Here is a 16,500-nt window from a genome sequence, read left to right as displayed (position 1 = left end):
AAAAGTACTTTTTGTAGTTATAGAACTCAGAGCCTGTTCTTTTGGGCTTGATAATCCTGATGTGTTTCCCATTCACCGCTCTCAAACAGTTAGGGAAATTGCATACAGTCCAGAATCTGTCGGCGATTTCCAACCACTTTTCTGCGGTTGGCATGGGCATGAATTCAGGACAAAGAACGTTCCACAAAGCCCGGCAGGTGTCCGCAACAATTCCAGACAAGGTGGAAATTCCAATCCGGTACTGGAAGTGCAGTGACGAGAGGGTCTCTCCAGTAGCCAGGAATCTGTGACACAAAGAAAAAAAAATTACTTATTTGTGTATAGGGATTTTTGTACACACCTAAAATTCAATAAAAAAAATATATCTGCAGCCTTTTGTTCAATACATGCCATAATAAAATTACCGCAGCCTTTTGTTAACTACATGGCAGAACTATGATTCTGCCAGATTTAGAGTACATGTCACAACAAAGAAAATTCTGCATTGGTTTTGCAAAACTACGTACCGTAATGTGACCAGGAGGCGTTCCTCAGGAGTAATCACACGCCGGAGCTGCGTGTCCTGTCTCCGGATGACTTCTTTTACCCGACCAAGCAAATAGTGAAAGGTTTCTTGGGTCATCCGGGTATAATCCGTAAATTTCTCCGGGTTTGCCTGGAGCTCACTGTAGAGGGTGTGGTACGCTCCACGGCTCTCCCGGAGTTCAATAATGGGATGTATCCACAAACGCCGCTGCTGCCGTCTTCGCTGCCTCTCTCTCTCCCTGTGTTCATTGCAAGCAACGGCATAAGCCTGAGCCGTCCTCATGTCCAGATCCAAGTCAAAGTCAAAGCTCTTCCAGCGCAGGTCCATATTTCTCAAGTCAAATGCAAGCAAATGTGAAGAATTCAGGTGTAAACAGGGGCTATATAAAGAATTTCAATACGCCCATTGGTGGAGTTTGTTGCAAGAATTTTTCAAGGATTTTTTCTCCTGTTTATTGCGCATAAAAAATGCAAACGCATAAAAACGCTGCGATTTTTTGTAGTTATGCGCACAATAATGCTACAAAAAAACTCAGCGTTTACAAGCGTTTGCATGCGCTTTTGACATGCGTTTCATGTGTACTCCAAACGCAGCGCAAAAAAAACGCTAGTGTGAAACTAGCCTTATTGAGTAAGCCTCATTGAGAAAATTCACCCCAACTATGGGTCCAAAAGTTCTGTTGCTGAACTGTTATTATTACCAGAGGAAGCGATAGGATAGGAGGCTAAGGCAGGCAAGTGCCATTGCCAAGGTCTGTCACTGGAGATGCATGGCGTTGTTGGAGGGGATCGGGTGCAACCTGGTGGAAGCGTGGGGTAATTATATAATTTATTATTTTAATTAATCTAAAAAAAGTAATATTTTAATAAAGAAATGACAAACAATCATAGCATGAACCCACTTTATAATTGGTTGTTGAAGGTGGAAAGAAAGATGTGCCATTTTCTTTATCTGTCTAGGGCACCAAAATATCTTGTTCTAACCCTAACAGGATGCGTTGTATTTTGAAAAATGAAATAAAGACAGCAAGAACATCATTTTTTTTTTGCATTTTATATGTACAATTGCTGTGCTACCAAATATGTACAGTTGTGGCCAAAAGTATTGACACCCCTGCAATTTTGTCAGATAATACTCAGTTTCTTCCTGAAAATGATTGCAAACACAAATTCTTTGGTATTATTATCTTCATTTAATTTGTCTTAAATGAAAAAACACAAAAAGAATTGTCCTAAAGCCAAATTGGATATAATTCCACACCAAACATAGAAAAGAGGGTGAACAAAAGTATTGGCACTGTTCGAAAAATCATGTGATGCTTCTCTAATTTGTGTAATTAACAGCACCTGTAACTTACCTGTGGCACCTAACAGGTGTTGGCAATAAGTAAATCACACTTGCAGCCAGTTGACATGGATTAAAGTTGACTCAACCTCTGTCCTGTGTCCTTGTGTGTACCACATTGAGCATGGAGAAAAGAAAGAAGACCAAAGAACTGTCTGAGGAATTGAGAAACCAAATTGTGAGGAAGCATGAGCAATCTCAAGGCTACAAGTCCATCTCCAAAGACCAGAATGTTCCTGTATCTACCGTGCGCAGTGTCATCAAGAAGTTTAAAGCCCATGGCACTGTGGCTAACCTCCCTAGATGTGGACGGAAAAGAAAAATTGACAAGAGATTTCAACGCAAGATTGTGCGGATGTTGGATAAAGAACCTCGACAAACATCCAAACAAGTTCAAGCTGCCCTGCAGTCCGAGGGTACAACAGTGTCAACTCGTACTATCCGTCGGCGTCTGAATGAAAAGGGACTGTATGGTAGGAGACCCAGGAAGACCCCACTTCTTACCCCGAGACATAAAAAAGCCAGGCTGGAATTTGCCAAAACTTACCTGAAAAAGCCTAAAACGTTTTGGAAGAATGTTCTCTGATCAGATGAGACAAAAGTAGAGCTTTTTGGGCAAAGGCATCAACATAGAGTTTACAGGAGAAAAAAAGAGGCATTCAAAGAAAAGAACACTGTCCCTACAGTCAAACATGGCAGAGGTTCCCTGATGTTTTGGGGTTGCTTTGCTGCCTCTGGCACTGGACTGCTTGACCGTGTGCATGGCATTATGAAGTCAGAAGACTACCAACAAATTTTGCAGCATAATGTAGGGCCCAGTGTGAGAAAGCTGGGTCTCCCTCATAGGTCATGGGTCTTCCAGCAGGACAATGACCCAAAACACACTTCAAAAAGCACTAGAAAATGGATTGAGAGAAAGCACTGGAAACTTCTAAGGTGGCCAGCAATGAGTCCAGACCTGAATCCCATAGAACACCTGTGGAGAGATCTAAAAATGGCAGTTTGGAGAAGGCACCCTTCAAATATCAGGGACCTGGAGCAGTTTGCCAAGGAAGAATGGTCTAAAATTCCAGCAGAGCATTGTAAGAAACCCATTGATGGTCACCGGAAGCGGTTGGTCACAGTTATTTTGGCTAAAGGTTGTGCAACCAAGTATTAGGCTCTGAGGGTGCCAATACTTTTGTCTGGCCCATTTTTGGAGTTTTGTGTGAAATGATCAATGTTTTGCTTTTTGCTTCATTCTCTTTTGTGTTTTTTCATTTAAGACAAATTAAATGAAGATAATAATACCAAAGAGTTTATGTGTGCAATCATTTTCAGGAAGAAACTGAGTATTATCTGACAGAATTGCAGGGGTGTCAATACGTTTGGCCACAACTGTATAAGGTTGATTGTAATTTTCCACAATAAAAGTACATTTCCTTTAGACAAAAAAAATAGATTTTATGTCATTGCTTTGAAAAAAAAAAACAATGTTATTATTTTTTCTAGCTATAATGGTAACAATCATCTCCTTGCTACCAAGTAGGGAGATACCAATGCTCTGCTTAAAGCGAACCTGTCAGCAGTTTTGGCCGTTATAAGATATGGCCACTGCCTTTCAGGGCTTATACACAGCATTCTATAATGCTGCAGATAAGCCCCTGATCCGACCTGCAAGATAAGAAAAATAGGTTTTATTATATTCACCTGGGGTGCAGTACAGTCCGCTGGGTGTCGCAGGTCCGGGTCCAGTGCCTCCCATCTTTTCTTGAGATGCCGACCTCCTGCTTCCTTCATGGCTCCCCGGCATCGCGCTCCTGCGCAGGTGTACTTATCTGCCCTGTTGAGGGCAGAGCAAATTCCTGCAGTGTTCCGGTCGCTGAGCCTCTCTGACATTTCCTGGCGCTTGCGCACTGCATTACTTTGCCCTCAACTAGGCAGATCAGTACGCCTGCTCAGGAGCGCGATGCCGGAGAACCATGAAGGAAGCAGGAGAGCGGCATCGAAAGAAGATGGGAGGCGCCAGACCCGGACCTGCAACACCCATCGGACCGGACCGCCCCCCCGGGCGAGTATAATAAAACTTATTTTTCTTATCTTTCAGGTCGAATTGGGGGCTTATCTACAGCATTATAGAATGCTGTAGCTAAGCCCTGAAAGGCAGTGGCCGCATCTTATAGGGCCAAACCTGGTCACAGGTTTGCTTTAACCTCCAAGATGTAACAGTAGCTAATGATCAAAGCATCTATGGAGTTAAAAATTCTTCTTTTGATTCCATTCAATCAGCGCCACAGCATTGCCTCAGCATTGGTTTACATTGACTCATCTTTTTCCCACCCAGGTCTCTACAATATGGAATCCTCTTAGTGAAGATGTTCCATATAAGAGAATTCTCCTGACCCCATTGACAAGGATAGATATGGACAGTGACAAGATGGTGATATTACACCTCACCCTAGAGATCCTCTTCCGGCTCACTGGAGAGGTGAGAGATTCTGATGACGTCACATTACATCATTCTTATCTATGGGAATAACAGATGGACAGAACTGGAAAGGTGAGGACTCTGGAATTGTCTGTGGTGAGATTTATTAATGTGTCTCTCCATAACCAGTCTTACACAGTAGTGAAGAAGACCTCTAGTAAGCGCTGTCAGGAGCCTGTTTCTGAGGGATGGAGAAGACCCCTGAGCCCTATCACGGGGCCTCCACCTAACCCCCTGATACATGAGGACATCAATAAAATGAAGATCCTAAAACTCACCTACAAGATGATTGAGCTGCTGACTGGAGAGGTGACACTGCTGGGTTTGCTGGGACATTATACAATAATGCTGTGAAGAGATCGGGGGGATGACTGTTTCATTCTATGTGCCAGGTTCCTATAAGGTGTCAGGATGTCACCATCTATTTCTCTATGGAGGAGTGGGAGTATTTAGAACGACACAAAGATCTGTACAAGGAAGTCATGATGGAGGATTCCCAGCCCCTCACATCATCAGGTAATAGACAGGACAAAATGCACACAATCTATAATTTTCTGTATGTAATAAATGATTTCAGTCCCTGTATGTGTTTCTTCAGTTCTGTCCGGTAAGAGGACAACACCAGAGAGATGTCCCCGTCTTCTTCTTCCACAGGACTGTTAAAGGGAATTTGTCACCCCATTTTTCGACTATGAGCTGCCGGACCCGCCATCAGGGGCTTATCAACAGCATTCTGTAATGCTGTAGATAAGCCCCCAATGTAGCCTAAAAGATAAGAAAAAGGAGTTAGATTATACTCACCGGGGGCGGTCCGGTCTTGGTCCGATGGGTGTTGCGGTCCAGCGCCTCCCTTCTTCTAACAGTGACGTCTTCTTCTTTACTTGCTGCATGGCTCCTGCGCAGTCGCACTGCTCTGCCCTGTTGAGGGCAGAGTAGAATACTGCAGTGCGCAGGCGCCAGACCTCTCCCGGCGCCTGCACACTACAGGACTCTGCTCTGCCCTCAATAGGGCAGAGCAGTGCACCTGCGCAGGAGCCACAACAGGCAGCAAAGAAGAGGACATCACCGTTAGAAGATGGGAGGCGCAGGACGGGACGGTGACACCCATCGGACCGGACCGAACACCAGGGTAAGTATAATCTAACTCTTTTTTGTTATCTTTCAAGTTACATCGGGGGCTTATCTACAGCATTACAGAATGCTGTAGATAAGCCCCTGATGTCGGTGCCGGCAGCTTATAGTTGAAAAATGGGGTGACAGATTCTCTTTAACCCTGGAGACTGGGTGTTGGTCTTGATTTCCACCGTGGAAAGTAAATTCCTAAAATTCCTGGCCAAGTGGCAAGGGCCCTACAGGGTGGCCAAGAAGTTGAGTGACGTCAACTACAAGGTCCACCAACCAGGGAGAAGAAAGCCGTACCAAGTGCACCACATCAACCTGCTCAAATCGTGGCAAGACCAGGAACCGGGGGAGGCTGCGTCCTTTGGAGACAATCCTGAAGCCAGGGTGGAGGATGTCACAGTGGCAGAGACACTGTCAACAGCCCAGAAACAGCAGTGCCATGAGCTGCTTCTGAACTGGCACCTATTTACGGAGCTACCAGGTTGTACGCTTGTTGTGGAGCACGAAATCCTGACTGAACCACATGTGAGGGTGAATCAGAAGCCGTATCAGATTGCCAAAGCCAGCCATGAGGTGATATCCTAGGAGGTTAGGAGAATGTTTAGCCTGGGCGTTATCAAGGAGTCAAAGAATGGTTGGTCCAGCCCTATTGTCCTTGTGCCGAAGCCCGATGGACAGTGGCACTTCTGTAATGATTACAGGAAGCTAAATGAGGTTTCTAAGTTTGACGCGTATCCAGTGCCTCGAGTTGATGAGCTCATTGAGAGGCATGGGTCAGCCAGATACATCACCACCCTGGACCTAACGAAAGGGTACTGGCAGATTCTCCTGTCCCCAAGTGCCTTCTCTACACCTAATATCCCACAATGCCCAGGATTTCTCTGACCTGCTTTTTGGAGACCAGCTGCGGCCACTTTTGGATTGCCTCCACCTTGTATATCTGTGGCTTTATTTCTCCCCTTCCATTGATGTAGCCCAAGTATTTTGCCTCTTCTTTCTCGAGGGCGCATTTCTTTGAGTTGATGGTAAACCCTGCCTTCCTCAGTGCATCCAGTACTGCCTGGACCTCCTGCAGGTGACTTCCTCACTCTGGACTAAAAATCACGACGTTGTTCAAATAGCGGTGGCACGCTTCTTTTGAGGGGCTAGGATCTGGTCCATAGCCCTCTGGAAGGTAGCTGGGGCTCCTTGTAGACCTTATGGCATTCTGATCTACAGATCAGATTAGTAAAACTGATGATTTTCAAAATCAGCTTCGGTGTAATAATATTTGCCTTGCTGGAATGCCGGGAAAAGCAGGGAAATAATTTGGTGGACTTCTTTGAGAACTGGCTAATTGCTATATTTGGCAAAAGTGAGCTTTCCAACATGTTTGCAATACAAAGGGCTCATAGAGTCCCTTCAAGATCCCTTCTGTCGGGAGTTCAGCCAAGGCCAATTTTGATCGAAATGCTCCACTTTAAAGACAAAGACAAAATCCTAAAGCTAGCATGGATGTCTCAAGACATATGCATTGCAGGCACCAAACTTTCCATTGTTTTTGAATCTCCACAGAAACTGTGGAGATTCAAAGAAGAAGAGGGCAGTTTCAAGACATTAAGAAGAGACTCCTTCTGTCTTATCCTTTTATAGAGGTTTCTAGGTGGGCCTCATACATATGGCAAAATGTTTGAGCACATTGTGCTATATAAATGCCCTCAATGCATAGGGTAAGATACATGTTATAATCGTTCATAGAAATGTTATGGTTTTTCTATCTTTATATCCTGTTACAATAGAAAGTGTTAAAAAGAAAAATAAGGAGAGAAAAAGGGGAGATGTCTCTGGAGGGCAGATAATACATTTGTTTACAGCGCCTTCCCGGGTAAACTGAACTAATCTAGAATCTGTGCACAGGAGTTGTTCCTCTGTGTGTGATCTAAATGGGGTTTAAATGAGGGCTGGTTCCTGACACTCTTTGGTCACTGCTTAGAGTTGAGTGCTTACATGTCCTAGCCTTAGGTATATTTTGGGCTGAAGTTGTTGGGTGGGTGAGGGAAGGAGGAGAAGGGTTGTCTTGTTCTATTCAAGTTGTGTCTAGACCTTATGATATATGGGTACTGAATAATCAAAGTGATAAAATGCGAGGGGCAATTTATACAAAGTTTCATGAAAATGGTTGGTCAGGTTCATATTATTTCATGGAACGTGTGAGTACTAGGGGAACCTAACAAAAGACATGCCATCCTTAAAAACCTCAAAGAGTTTAATCACGCTGTGGTTTGCTTACGAGAAACACATTTGATACCAGAGAATGCTCACTCCCTGCATTCCACTCCACATTCGGCTCATTTGCCGGAGGAGTTAGCATATTAATACTAAGCATTCACCTGTGAAAAATCTTTGATAGACTCAGAAGGGAGATTTATCAGTTTAGTGTGTCTTTTTTATTGGGTGCGGACATGTATAGTGACAGTGTAGAGTCCGCCCTCTTTTTCAATGAAAGTTATATAAATGATATTTCATTTCATATCTGAATATCCATTTACTCTGTTAATTGTTATTGGAGATATTAATACTTACCTTAATGTTACTCTAGTGAAATATTGTGCGGTACAGACTGGGGGGGGACGAAACAACGCTAGCCCATATGATAAGGGAACTGCAATGGGTTGAGGTTTGGCGCAACAAATTTCCACTGGTGCATCAATACTCATGTTTTTTGGCCTCACATTCATCCTTGTCAAGAATAGATCATGCCCTGATAAATAAGTTTCTGCTGCCTTGGCTTGCTAAATTAGAATATCTCATGAGGTAATTATCTGATCATTCCCCATTATTAGTGATTCTTAATATTTTCCCTTGCGTTAATCGGTGGGGTGAGGTGTAGAAGTTGTGAACAACTTTTTATCTTTGTGAATGAATTTTTCTTCATAATTTGCAATTTGTATGGACATTTTATAACTAAATGTTGTAAAAATATAATTTTTAAAAATACATTATTCAAAAAGTAATAATTGGTTTTATTCTTGGCAGATGACTGTGATAGATCAGAGGAACATCTGACAACTTCAATTTTTAAATCAAATGAACTTGAGATCACACAAGATGCAAATCAAGTATATCCCATTATCCCAGATATACCATCATCCCTTTACAGCAAACATGTATCATCTGATCCTACTGAACAGATCATATCTTCTCATTCATCACAGACTATTAAGAAAAATAAAAGTCACAAAAGACACATTAAAAATCATAGTGCTCGTACAGCAGAGAAGCCATTTACATGCTCAGAATGTGGAAAAGATTTTTCCCATAAAACGTCTTTTGTTACTCATCAAAAAATTCACACGAAGGAAAAAAGATTTTCTTGTTCAGAGTGTGGGAGATATTTTAACAAGAAATCAGAGCTTGTTAAACATGAGAAAACTCACAGAGCGGAAAAAACAAATTCATGTTCTGAATGTGGAAAATGTTTTGTAGATAAATCAAATCTTATTTTACATCAGACAAACCACACATGCAAGAAGCTTTTTTCATGTTTAGATTGTGGGAAATGCTTTAATAAGAAAACGCACCTTGTTAGACATCTTAAAACTCACACAGGGGACAAGCCTTTTTGTTGTTCAGAATGTGGGTATTGTTTTACAGAGAAATCAAATCTTGTTAGACACCAGAGAACTCACACAAAGGACAAGCCATTTTCTTGTTCAGAATGTGTTAGATGTTTTACAGACAGGTCAAGTCTTATTAGGCATCAGAGAATTCACACAGGGGAGAAGCCATATTCATGTTCAGAATGTGGGAAATGTTTTACAGAAAAAATAGATCTTGTGAGACATCAGAGAATACACACAGGGGAGAAGCCATTTTTTTGTTCAGAATGTGGGAAATGTTTTACCATCAAATCACAGCTTCTTATGCATCAAAAATCTCACACAGGGGAGAAGCCATTTCCCTGTTCAGAATGTGGAAAATGTTTTACAGCTAAATCAGGTCTTGTGAACCATTGTAGAATTCACACAGGGGAGAAGCCATTTTCATGCTTAGTATGTGGTAAATGTTTTACAGCTAAATCAGATCTTGCGAGACATAGGAGAATTCACACAGGGGAGAAGCCATTTTCATGTTCAGAATGTGGAAAATCTTTCATAGCTAAATCAGATTTTGTGAAACATAAGAAAATTCACACAAGAGAGAAGCCATTTCCATGTTCAGAATGTGGGAAATGTTTTACCTTCAAATCACATTATCTTCAACATCAAAGAACTCATGACTCATAAATAGAAAGTGAGAATTGTTTTACTTGAAAATCACACAGACAGAAGCCACATATTGCATTCTCAAATGATACAAGAAAACATATAAAAGAGAAAGTCAACGTAAAGTCAAATCAATAATCAAGAAAGGGAAAGCTTAAGGGAGGTCCAGGCAAAAAATATTCATCAATCTATCAACAGAATAGGTAATCAATATGAGATCAGTGGAGTTCTGTCACGTGGTACATTCTCCAGTCAGAATAAGCTCCAGCGTTGGCTGGATGCAGACGCATAAAATGGAGCTGGAAATCACAGCTCCATTCAAAGTGTAGTGGCTGCTGTTGGTTACTGCAAATTCAAAAGTGTAGTATCTGTTCTACAGTACTGAGGAGCTGCAACTGCTCATTGCATTGAGCTGAACATTGTAGCTCTATTCACTGTGTTTAAATCCTGCCAGCCGCTGGAGCTTATTACAACTAGGTGTCAGAACCCACCAATATAATATTGATTATCCCAACGATAGGTCATTAACCCCTTTCTGACATTTGATGTACTATCCCTTCCATGTGTCCTGGGACTTAATGCCCTTGGACGGGATAGTACGTCATGTGCGATCAGCCGCCCTCACGGGGGGAGCACGGCTGATCACGGCCGGGTGTCGGCTGATTCTCACAGCTGACACCCAGCACTAAGTGCCAGGAGCGGTCAAGGACCGCTCCCGGCACTTTAACCCCCAGAACACTGCGATCAAACATGATCGCAGTATTGTGGAGCCAGCAGAGGGGCTGACAGCCCCTCTGCCTTTAGATTGGAGACCCCGCGTCATGACGCAGGGTCCCGATCGCTGCCATGGAGACCCGATGTCGTCATGATGACATCCGGGTTTCCAGAGCTGAGAGACTTCCTATCATGTGCAGTGCATGTCAAGAAGTCTCTCAGGTTAGTGCATAGAAGCTGCAGTGCTGAGAGCTTCTATAGCATGCAGATCTGCATGCAATAGAAGCGATCAGCCTGCACAAAATGAGTGTCCCATAGTGGGACAAAGTGTAAGAGTAAGAATTAAATTAAAAAAAATTAAATAATTGTAAAAATATTTTAAAAATTAATAATAAAAAAATCAATATTTATTCCATCAATAAATAAATATTTAAATGAAAAAAATCTAAACAATAAAAGAACACATATTTAGTACTGCCACGTCCATAACGACCCGACCTATAAAACTGCCCCACTAGTTAACCTCTTTAGTGAACACCATTAAAAAACGGCAAAAAATGCTTTATCATCATACCGCTGAACAAAAAGTGGAATAACACGCAATCAAAAAGACCGATATAAATAAACATGGTACCGCTGAAAACGTCATCTTGTCCCGCAAAAAACAAGCTGCCACACAGTGTCATCAGCAAAAAAATAAAAAAAAGTTATAGCTCGCAGAATAAAGTGATGCAAAAATAGTTTTTATTGTATAAAAGCGCCAAAACATAAAAAAAATGATATAAATGAGGTATCACTGTAATCGTACTGACCCGAAGATTAAAACCGCTTTATCATTTTTGCCGCACCACACAGAACGGTATAAACCCCCCCCCCAAAAAAAAAAAATTAATGAATTTCTGGTTTTTGTTCATTCTGCCTCCCAAAATATGTCATGTGCCTGAAAATGCTACCAATAAAAACATCAACTCGTCTTGCAAAAAACAAGACCACACATGACTCTGCGGGCCAAAATATGGAAAAATTATAGCTCTCAAAATGTGGTGATGCAAAAGCTATTCTTTGCAATAAAAAGCGTCTTTTATAGGAATGGCCATGTTACAGTTCAAGTGCAGGGCTGGCTGTAAAAAAAAACAGAACATTAATAATAAACATTATAATTATACTTACCTATCCAGCGACGTGTTCTTCCGTCCCGCTGTCTCCCGGCCGCATCTGCTTCTAGGGCGGCTCATTAACTTCTGCCGGTACTCACTGCAGTCTTCAGTTTTTTCTGGCAGTGTTTGTGCTAAAGTTTGAGTTAGAGCTAAAGTTAGGGTTAAGGTTGGGATTAGGGTTAGGGGTGTGTTAGGGTTAGGTTTGTGGTTATGGTTATATTAGGGTTGGGATTAGGGTTAGGAATGTGTTGGGGTTAAGGCTGGAGTTAGAATTGGGAGTTTCCACTTTTAAGGCACATCAGGGGCTCTCCAAATGCGACATGGCATCTGATCTCTTCCCTTCTGAGCTCTGCCATGCGCCTAAACAGTGGTTTACCCCCACATATAGGATATCAGCATACTCAGGACAAATTGCACAACAACTTTTGGGGTCCAATTTCTCCTGTTACCATTGGGAAAATAAAAAATTGGCAAAAAGATCATTTTTGTGAAAAAATATGATTTTTTATTTTTATGGCCCTACATTATAAACTATGAAGCACTTGGGGGTTGAAAGTGCTCACCACACATCTAGAAAAGTTCATTAGGGGGTCTACTTTCCAAAATGGTGTCACTTGTGGGGGGTTTCCACTGTTTAGGCACATCAGTGGCTCTCCGAACGCGACATGGCATCTGATCTCAATTCCAGCCAATTTTGCATTGGAAAGTCAAATGGTGCTCCCTTCCGAACTCTGTCATGCACCCCATACAGTGGTATATCTGCATATATGGGGTATCAGCGTACTCAGGACAAATTGTTCAACAACTTTTGGGGTCTAATTTCTCCTGTTACCCTTGGTCAAATAAAACAAACTGGATCTGAAGTAATTTTTTGTGAAAAAAGATAAATGTTCATTTTTTTAAACATTTAAAAAATTCCTGTGAAGCACCTGAAGTGTTAATAAACTTCTTGAATGTGGTTTTGAGCACCTTGAGGGATGCAGTTTTTAGAATGGTGTCACTTTTGGGTATTTTCTATGATATAGACCCCTCATAGTGACTTCAAATGTGATGTGATCCGTAAAAATAAAATGGTGTTGTAAATTGAGAAATCGCTGGTCAACTTTTAACCCTTATAACTTCCTAACAAAAAAAAAAAAATTAGTTCCAAAATTGTGCTGATGTAAAGTAAACATGTGGGAAATGTTACTTATTAAATTTTTTGTGTGCCGTATCTCTGTGATTTAAGGGTATGAAAATTCAAAGTTGGAAAATTGCGAAATTTTCAAACTTTTTGCCAAATTTCCATTTTTTCACAAATAAACGCAAGCTATATCAATGAAATTTTACCACTAACATGAAGTACAATATGTCACGAGAAAACAACGTCAGAATCACCGGGATCCATGGAAGCGTTCCAGAGTTATGACCTCATAAAGGGACACTGGTCAGAATTGTAAAAATTGGCCCGGTCATGAACGTGCAAACCACCCTTGGGGGTAAAGGGATTAATATCTTCTGTATAAAACAACTTTACACTGACTCAGTGTGTGCACCATGCTTTACAGAATGTATGTGGTAACTCACCCATCTATATCACTGCTCCTGTGATATCTCAGTAAAACATGGATAAAAGTTAATAGTCCAGTAAATTAAAAGCAGCCCTGCTCGACGTTACAAAACATTTCTATATTCAGTGTGAAGGAGTAGCAGGTAATTTAAAATATCATGACAGAAGAATAAAACATCAACGTGCTTCAGGTTGGTGAACTCTTAGGCCGGTTTCACATTTGCGCTTCATGGCGCAGCGACAGCCTGCGCACGGCTGCCACTAAGCCCCGCCCCCTGCCGCGCCTCCGCCGGTAGCTCCGCCTCTGGGCGCATGACGCTGCATGCGTCCCCTATCTTTATCACTGAGGACGCAGGCCGTGCGCAGTATGCGTTTTTGCGGCGCCTGCGTCCTTTTGACGGTGCACCGACCAGCGCCAAACGCAACGTGTTGCAATTTGGTTGCGCTCGGCGCATCGTCAAAAGGATGCAGGCGCCCCAAACGCATACTGCGCACGGCCTGCGTCCTCAGTGATAAAGATAGGGGGCGCATGCAGCATCATGCGCCCGGAGGCTGAGCTACCGGTGGAGGCGCGGCAGGGGGCGGGGCTTATCGGCGGCCGTGCAAAGGCCGTCGCTGCGCCCTGAAGCGCAATTGTGAAACCGGCCTTAGTCATGATGCTCATGAGCAAATTACAGAGGTCAGAAGAAACTCCCAAAAATGTCCTACAAGTTTAAAAAATAAGCACTTCCCTTTGTTAGTTTCCAGAGTGTCTCCTTTTTTTTTTAAGAAATAAAAGGCAGCAGATTTCATATGTGAGTATATGACTAGATACATTCAGTAGAGAACGGGGCCACACGCTGAGTCAGTTTTTTTTTTATACTTTTGATATTACTTTTTGTGTGAGTAGATGCACTTTTATTTCTTGCTGGAAAGAGCGTAGATCATAAACTCAAACCCAGAATTTTCATTTAGAATGGAAGTGCTGGTGTTTTTATATATATTTTATTTGTTTCATTAAAATCTTCTGTCTGGAAAATCCCTTTAAAATAAAATTAAACATGTATACAGTTAGTACTAGAAATCTATTATACAAAGAAAGCAAATAAGGAATAATGTGTTCTAAGTATTTGCTATTGCTATGTAATTCCACTTTATGTAGAAATAAATATTGAGACACAACTCTTAGGGTGTGTGCACACGGTGCGGATTCCTCTGCAGCAGATTTGGCCCTGCAGAACTGCAAGCGATGTACAGTACCATTTAAGGCTATGTAAAACAAAAAACGCTGTGCATGTCACTTCTTTTGTGCAGTTCTGCTGCAGTTTTACATCTGCTCCGTTATAGAAATTCCCAGGTGTAAAACTGCAGGGGAAATCCGCACAAAAACTGCACTAAATCTGCAGATAAAACGCAGGTCATTTTACCTGCGGATTTAGCAAACTCTGCGCAGAAAATTCCCCAGTAGAATCTGCAACGTTTGCACACACCCTTATAGAGTTCAAAGGGCACTTCCAGGAAAGAAGCCATATTCACATTCAGAATATGGAAGAATTTGTTTTCCTTCAAAATGTCTTTTGTTAGGCTACTTTCACACTAGCTTTTTTTTGCGCTGCGCCTCGTGCGCATTCCAAACGCATGCAAAAATGCATTAAACATTTTGCATGCGTTTGCTGTTTTTTTGCGCATGCGATTTAACCAGTTTGTCGCCATGTTAACTCTAAGAACGCTTGCGATTTTAAGCGCATGCGTGTGCATGTCCTAGCGCACTCGTGCGATCCCATAGACTAATGTTGTTTTTTTGCGCATTCCGTGCGCTAACGTGGGTTTTTTGGCAGCAGTTGGGCGCACAGAAAAATGCAACATGTTGCGTCTGGCGCGCCTGGGCGCACACCTGAAAAAAACGCAGCGCACGAAAACGCACATGAACGCGTAAAAGCGCTATACCATGTTCCCGCCATGTTAAACATAGGGGAGCAATGCGCATGCGCACAAGGCACAGCGCTAAAAAACGCAAGTGTGAAACAAGCCTTACACATAAAAAAACACACAGAAGAGGAATTATTTTTATGATCATGTAAGATGGTGCCAGAACATAGTCCTGGCAATATTAATGTCAATGTTTATCCTGTTGTGATTGACATGTTTGTGTGCAGTATATGTGACATGACATTATTTAGATAGACTTGTAGAGACAGTGTAGTAATAGTGAATGGACACTAGATGGGGGCACTGAGCACATTCATTGTGGCTAGGAGGGCACTAGAGGGTTAACTAGGGGGACATTAGAGGAGTGGATAGCTGGGAACTAGGAGAGATAGATTTCCTGCTTTAAACTGTGTTCCAAATTATTATGCAAAAAGAGTTTAGGAGTGATAAGGTTAGAATTTTTTTGTTTGACATTTAAACTCATTGATGGTGATGTGTGTCAGGGCTCTTTATATCACTGAAAGCAATGGCAGATACCTGTGCAAATTAGTTTGGCAGGTGTGTCCAAATAAAGGCAAGACTACTTAAGGCTGTTCCACATTATTAAGCAGCCTACATTTTTTGCCAAAATGGGAAAGAAAAAGGATGTGTCGGCTGCTGAGAAGCAACAAATTGTGGAGTATTTAGGTCAAGGCATGACTACAATCAACATTGCCAAGACACTTCATCGTGATCATCACACAATCAAGAAGTATGTAGCTGATTCCCAGCACACACGTGTGCGTGCTGATAAGGAAAAATTGAGGACTCTTTCCAACAGGCAATTGCATCAGGTTAAAAGAGCAACTGCAAAAATGCCTTGTCATAGCAGCAGACAAGTTTTTGAAGCTGCTGGTGCCTCCAACGTCCCCCGAACAACAAGATGAAGGGTCCTTCAGAGGTTTGCAGCTGTGCGTAACCCATCCTGTCGACCACCTCTATCCACTGCACACAAGCAGAAACGGCTCCAGTGGGCCAAACGATACATGAAGACTGACTTCCAAACTGTTTTGTTCACCGATGAGTGCCGTGCAACGCTCGATGGTCCAGATGGATGGAGTGGAGGATGGCTGGTTGATGGACACCCCATGAAAACAGGGCTAAGGCGCCAACAAGGAGGAGGTGGAGTAATGTTTTGGGCTGGAATCATGGGGAGAGAGATTGTCGGCCCCTTTAGGATACCTGAAGGGGTAAAGATGAACTCCATAATCTATGTGGAGTTTCTAAAACAGCACTTCCTGCCATGGTTCAAGAGGAAGAACCGTGCTTTCCGCAGCAAGATCATTTTCATGCATGATAATGCACCGTCTCATGCTGCAAATAACACATCTGCATCTCTGGCTGCTATGGGCATAAAAGAGGACAAACTTATGGTGTGGCCACCATCTTCCCCTGACCTCAACCCCATTGAGAACCTCTGGAACATCATC

The 16,500-nt window shown here is 42.3% G+C and overlaps 2 protein-coding genes across 2 annotated transcripts in view; both read left to right on the top strand.

The window, feature by feature from the left end:
- LOC141053022 (uncharacterized) overlaps positions 1–12,441 on the top strand; it is a 33,911-nt gene extending 21,470 nt beyond the window's left edge. The window contains exons 5-8 of the mRNA XM_073550352.1: positions 4,194–4,337; positions 4,467–4,646; positions 4,730–4,853; positions 8,475–12,441. Coding sequence (XP_073406453.1) covers positions 4,194–4,337; positions 4,467–4,646; positions 4,730–4,853; positions 8,475–9,724 — 1,698 coding nt within the window. The 3' untranslated portion in view covers positions 9,725–12,441. The remainder of the gene's footprint in view (positions 1–4,193; positions 4,338–4,466; positions 4,647–4,729; positions 4,854–8,474) is intronic.
- The window catches only part of LOC141053025 (uncharacterized), a 94,937-nt gene that overhangs the window by 22,269 nt on the left and 56,168 nt on the right, over positions 1–16,500 (top strand). The window lies entirely within an intron of this gene.

The sequence above is a fragment of the Dendrobates tinctorius genome, unplaced genomic scaffold, assembly GCF_039654945.1.
Source record: "Dendrobates tinctorius isolate UK_male_01 unplaced genomic scaffold, ASM3965494v1 ptg000164l, whole genome shotgun sequence".
In the NCBI taxonomy this organism is placed as follows: Eukaryota; Metazoa; Chordata; class Amphibia; order Anura; family Dendrobatidae; genus Dendrobates; species Dendrobates tinctorius.
The sequence above is the reverse complement of the archived record's forward strand: the minus strand, read 5'-3'. Positions and strand labels throughout refer to the sequence as shown.